At 42.5% G+C, this 5,420-nt stretch overlaps 1 protein-coding gene and 1 long non-coding RNA gene across 3 annotated transcripts; one reads left to right on the forward strand and one right to left on the reverse strand.

The window, feature by feature from the left end:
• The first annotated feature begins 627 nt into the window (after window positions 1–627).
• Window positions 628–1,566, forward strand: LOC117534323. Of its 2 annotated transcripts, XR_004567186.1 has the most exons (4): window positions 628–731; window positions 813–876; window positions 968–1,060; window positions 1,253–1,566. It is a non-coding gene; the product is annotated as an uncharacterized LOC117534323 (long non-coding RNA). The 2 variants fall into 2 exon arrangements; XR_004567185.1 differs by having other exon boundaries at window positions 968–1,566.
• A 2,214-nt stretch (window positions 1,567–3,780) lies between these two features.
• LOC117534280 (probable serine/threonine-protein kinase samkC) lies at window positions 3,781–4,977 on the reverse strand. The gene is made up of 3 exons (XM_034198478.1): window positions 4,932–4,977; window positions 4,801–4,844; window positions 3,781–4,715 (listed from the first exon to the last, which is right to left on the reverse strand). Exons 1-3 carry the CDS (start codon window positions 4,952–4,954, stop codon window positions 3,781–3,783), a joined length of 1,002 nt encoding a protein of 333 aa, XP_034054369.1. The 5' UTR covers window positions 4,955–4,977.
• Between the last annotated feature and the right edge of the window lie 443 nt (window positions 4,978–5,420).

Here is a 5,420-nt window from a genome sequence, read left to right on the forward strand (position 1 = left end):
TGCTGATAATTACCGTCAATTTGATTTATATAGCCCCATGATAGTGAATACAAATCATTTTCATGGGAAAAAAGTGTTAAAATGCCTGTTTAATATGTTTGTAATGCTGGCAGCAGGTTCACTGCTGTAAGCAGGGTCCCACACTCACAGGCAGAAAATGGATAAATTGTATCCCAAAATAGTGTATCTTAAGGCGGGTAAAAGTTATGTGAATATGGGATGATGTATATGGACACTTGAGCACCAGCAAGACCCCCACCTCCATAACCTTGTGTCCTGTCCGTGGCAGGGACTTTGCATTGGAAGTTGACATCACATTCCATTTCCATTCCATTCATCCAGAGTCAGAAAAAGGCTAAGTTAACTGTAGGAAGAACCAGGTGAAGGGGTGAAAATTGATAAATTGTATCCCAAAATAGTGTCTCTTAAGGCGGGTAAAAGTTATGTGAATATGGGGTGATGTATATGGACACTTGAGCACCAGCAAGACCCCCACCTCCATAACCTTGTGCACCAGGCGAACCTGTGTACCCACACTTAAAGGGATAGTGGAAAGGAACCTCAAATAGTTTCGTTTTAACTTATATACAAGTGTGGGAATCTGACGTCATTGTCACCTGATGCGGTCACATGACCGGTGACCGAGTAAACAGGAAGCCATAAAAAGTTTGCCGTCAGTTCAAGAAAGTCTCTCTTGGCTGCTTGTCACTGGTCTTCTCCCTCTCACAAAGGTAGGAATAACAGTTTTAAGGTGGTTTTATGTTCTTTTAAATTAACTTATGCAAGTGGCTCATTTAGTTTGGTTTTATTAGGGCGAGTGCAAGACGAGAGTTTACCATTGACGGAGGAAAACTCTCCCGACAGGCACAAGACCGGGTCTGTTATGAGTAATTTGCTTTTAAATGGCGTTTTTAAACCGACGTTTTTAAATTGTGTTTTTAAGCAACTTATTTATGTGTTTTTACAGAGCTTAATGTACACAACCGGCCCAGCTACCCGGGATATTAAGTGACCATTTCCCCGGCAGGATTAAGCCGAGTTGGAAACCTACTCTGTGGAAGTATGCCTTGTTTTTAACTCTTTCATTTTATATTGAGTTGGTGAATGAGGCTGGCAACTAACATGTTATGTTGTTTCCTTTTCAAAAGGACCAGGCCAGCCACTGTCCTATAGTGTTTCTTGTGTATTTTCTTACCCATTTTCTTCATGTGCAGTGTATGGCAGTATAATCATTTTAATATTTGTGTCGTAGGTTGCGCTCCTCTGCGGCGTAGGCCTGGGCCCGGGTGGAACGCTGCCTGCCTTCAGTGTAGGGACTGCACGGTGTGACACTTTATTTTCTGTATGCTAAATAACTCACTGTTATTATTTTATAGAGATTGTGGTTTAAATATTGCATGCTTATGTTGTTTTGGTGTGTGGCTTTTCTTGTTTTTGTCCCTCACGATTAGCAGGCACTGCAACCCAGCGGACCGGGCCTGCCCAACTGAGGAGGGTAACTTATATATGTATTGAATTGTATTTGCCATTTTTATACTGGACATGAATCGACATTTTAAACTGTTTCCAAACTGTTATTAAATAAAAATGTGTTATGTTTTTGGAATTCATGCCTCGGTCATAATTGGACCGATTAAGGGAAGCTTTAAACAAAGCGATCCACGACTTACATTTAGGGTCCACGGGTTCCTCCTGCCCCTTAGCAGGAGGTGGCGTTGTCAAGTACTAGCTTTACATGTGGCAACCTCAGTCACGGTTACCACACAAGCATAATTACGTACCAAAACAATCACACCTGATTAAAAAAATATAATAATTGCCTTACGCTTGTTAGAAGCACTTTATTGCAGCTTCCCCAAAGTTTTTTAGAAACGAAATGTTCGACTCAGCCAAACCGGAAGTGACGAAAACTTAGGAAGACGATACGATAACAAACCATGGCGTCTATGCAGAATGAACATGGAAGGGCAAATATACCAGACAAAGAAGAAGGATTGTACGAGGTATCCAGTGATGATAGCGAGTCAGAAACATCCTCTCGGCTTTCCTACGAAAATGTCGTTTTAGGAACTGAATCTGAATCCGGTTCAGTAAGCGACGATGGTGACAATATTGAGCCAGACGATGGACCATTACGTCCTTATTTGTTCGAGCCTGAGCCCGAGGTGATGGTTCACGGCATGGGCAATGGCGAGGATGACCAGGACCAGGCGCCAGATGATGCACCCCTACGCACAAATAATCTTGACTGGTAGGTCCCTAAGCATAGCTCACGCCTCTTAAGATCACATGTAGCCTTTACAAATATTAATCATTATTAACCAGTTAAGCCCGAAGGTCCCCCCAGTGGACCCCTCCCACAGTTTTTTTTCTCTCACATGTCTCAGGGCTTCTTAACATTTATGAAACTATTAATGTTTCATACCCTTTTAAAGGTAAGAAACTCCGCTAACTGACAATAAGAACAATTGTTAGCTAGAAAAAACACAAGAGTAATACCAAGCCTTTGAATTAGCATTGAGCGAAACAATGCTAACGCTTTTTTTACACACAACACACGGTAGAAATGCCCTTATTACTATCTTAACTGCACAAACAAGATATACGATTTAAAGCTGAGACTCCACAGGTGTAATGTCATCACTGTAAGACCTCTAATTCCTGGAGCTATCAGCCAGAAAAGAGAAAGTAAACAACATTCCAAAAATATTACAATAATTACGTCTTACCTTTTTTGATTTGTGATCAAAAGTTGTGTTCAACGGAATAAAAACGCATCTCAAGGTTAATCCAATGTCGTTGTGTCACGTAGAATTTTTTACTGATAATCAATCATCATATTCTCGAAACAATCGTCAGTAAAATGACGGGAGCACACGACTGCCGAATTACTCGTCAGCTTCGGCTCCGTGAAGTTTGCCCGTGTTATCTGAACAAATTTCACCCACTGACGACGAATGGCTGGGTTTCTTGGAAACGCATGCATCGATACGCCATTCTCTGCATTTGCTGTCGCACTACAGCCATACAAAACACATCTATTCACCATAATAAACGTCGGCTATTCACATGCAAATGCTATTGAATGTCCGCCATTGTTTGTGCCCGTCTTCCTCTGCTCTCGTCATCTCCCGACGATTCCCGAAGTATTTCGTTTCATTGAGAGGGCGCAGTAAAATTGAAAATAAAATGAAACTAGGCGCATGAAATTAAAAAAAATTGTTTATTATGCTTATTTTTAATAAAAATACATAAGTTAAACCCAAAATTCGCGGATTTCCACTATCCCTTTAAGCACTCTCCCACGGACTAAACCAAGAGGGAACACCGGTCAGAAGTTCGTGCCCCTGGTAAAGCTGAATAAGAAAAAAATATGGGGGCATGCCATTAAAACTGCTATGCATTGAGGATTTTAGTCCGAGACGAGTGCTTATCTGCGGGTATCTTGTGTCAGCTTCGTGGACCTCAATTTAGCAGGAGATGTCCATGATATTGAAAAACATATTTATATACAGAATGATGATTATTTTACCCTCAGACACATGCATAGAGAACCCCCAAGTGTTGCATGTGTGTTGGCATAGTTGGTAAAATGTGTCCAGCCGGTGGCAGGGAATTTGCATTGGTAGTTGACATCACATTTCCATTGTGCGGACATCAGTACATTTGAAGGACAAGTCCCATGTTAACTCTGTCCATAAGACAGACATTTTCCTTACTTCATTGTAGCAATCTTTAAGTTAAACCAACTTACAGTTAGGAAGGTCAATTATGTCTGTTCTACACTGGCAGCAGTTGCTGCGGCCACCTGGGCTGGTACGGGAATGGCATTGGAATTTCTCTCAAACTTCTTGGGTCAACTTTCAAGTGCGAGTTTGAGTCAGTGGGCTGCACATTAGAGCCAGAAGCAACACTTCCTTGGGAAGGAAAGTCCCACATGCCAGCTTTACTTTGGAGCACCCCTTGCAGGGGATCGGCCTGCTGAGGATTTGAAGGGTATGAAGGCTGGTAGGGCTTGGCCTGCTGAGGATTTGAAGGCTGGTAGGGCTTGGCTTGCAGAGGACTTGAAGGGTAGGAGGGCTGGTTGGGCTTGGTCTGCTGGGGTTTGGGCTGGTACCAAGACTGCAGGGGATTTGAAGGGTTGGGCTGAGGTTTGGGCTGGTGGGGCTTAGGCTGCAGGGGTATTGAAGGGTTGGGCTGAGGTTTGGGCTGGTGGGGCTTAGGCTTGTAACCGGCCTGCTGGGGCTTTGGAAGGTTTTTGGGCTTCTGGGGCTTGGAGTAGGGACCAGAGTGCATCACAATTGCAGAACTTGAAGCAATACCAGACTGAAAAGAGTTTGGATTATGGGACAAAGGGAAAGCCCACGGGGCAGCTTTGCTTGGAATGACACCATTTGCACTAGGGTTAGCTTGAGGTAGTTGGTTTGGCTTACGAATTATTGGTTGGCTTGGCCCGTAACTAGAAACACTTCCCTCAGGACTGTAACCATCTACTTGCCTTCCATGAGAGCCACTATAACCTCCTGCACTTGGTGCAGCAGCTGGCTTCAGAGTCTCAGATAAAGCCCCATCAGCATGAAAGGGTGAATAACTACCCAAAACCCTCTCAGGCTGTGCTGAACTATCATCACTGGAAGTGGAAGCAGGTTTAAGGCTTCTTGAAAAATCAAAGTGAGGTGTAATGCCACTGGAGCCTCCACTTCTGTAGCTGAGTGCTAAAAGGAGAACACATTTTTTAAAAGACAGCCTTATAGGACAATTATACATTTCAATTGCAGCTTGTGAACCAAAAATCCTTACCCTTTGCTTGCTGCCCAAAAATCAAGAGTGAGATCACAAGAACTCTAAGAAAAGAGGAATTAAACATGAGCCAACCAAAAACAGTTAAGTAGAATAAATATAAGAAATCTGCCAAAATAAGAATATCTTACCTCACACACAATCCAAAATACATTTTTGTTGTAAAACTGAAACCAAACAGTCTGTAAGCGGTGTGCAGCAAATACAAAAATAATCTATTATTTCAGATTCATGACTGCTGCAAAGACAGTGGTCCTTTTAAAGTGTCGGTGCATGAGCTGACCAATCATCGCACTGATGAAGTCATTGGAATCAGCTTGGGAACTCCGCCCTCTGGCAACCTGGACAGGTGTTCACACTTTAGCTAATTTGACACATTTCAACATTTCATTCTGTCAGCAGATCTGATTCAAAAGTCAGTTTAACCAAATGATAACCTTTACCTGGCCGCTAGGCAAAATTCCCCTGACAGGCGATAATAGTTTGAACGTAGTTTTGTTTTTGTTTATTGAGGTTTTGATTTAATTTTCCTCCTTCAATTCCACAGAGGTTTTAGTAAGACCCAGAAACTAAGACCTAAAAAGTGTAAGCTTTTGATCTTAAAACACTATGAAATGACA

Source organism: Gymnodraco acuticeps, unplaced genomic scaffold, assembly GCF_902827175.1.
Source record: "Gymnodraco acuticeps unplaced genomic scaffold, fGymAcu1.1, whole genome shotgun sequence".
NCBI lineage: Eukaryota > Metazoa > Chordata > Actinopteri > Perciformes > Bathydraconidae > Gymnodraco > Gymnodraco acuticeps.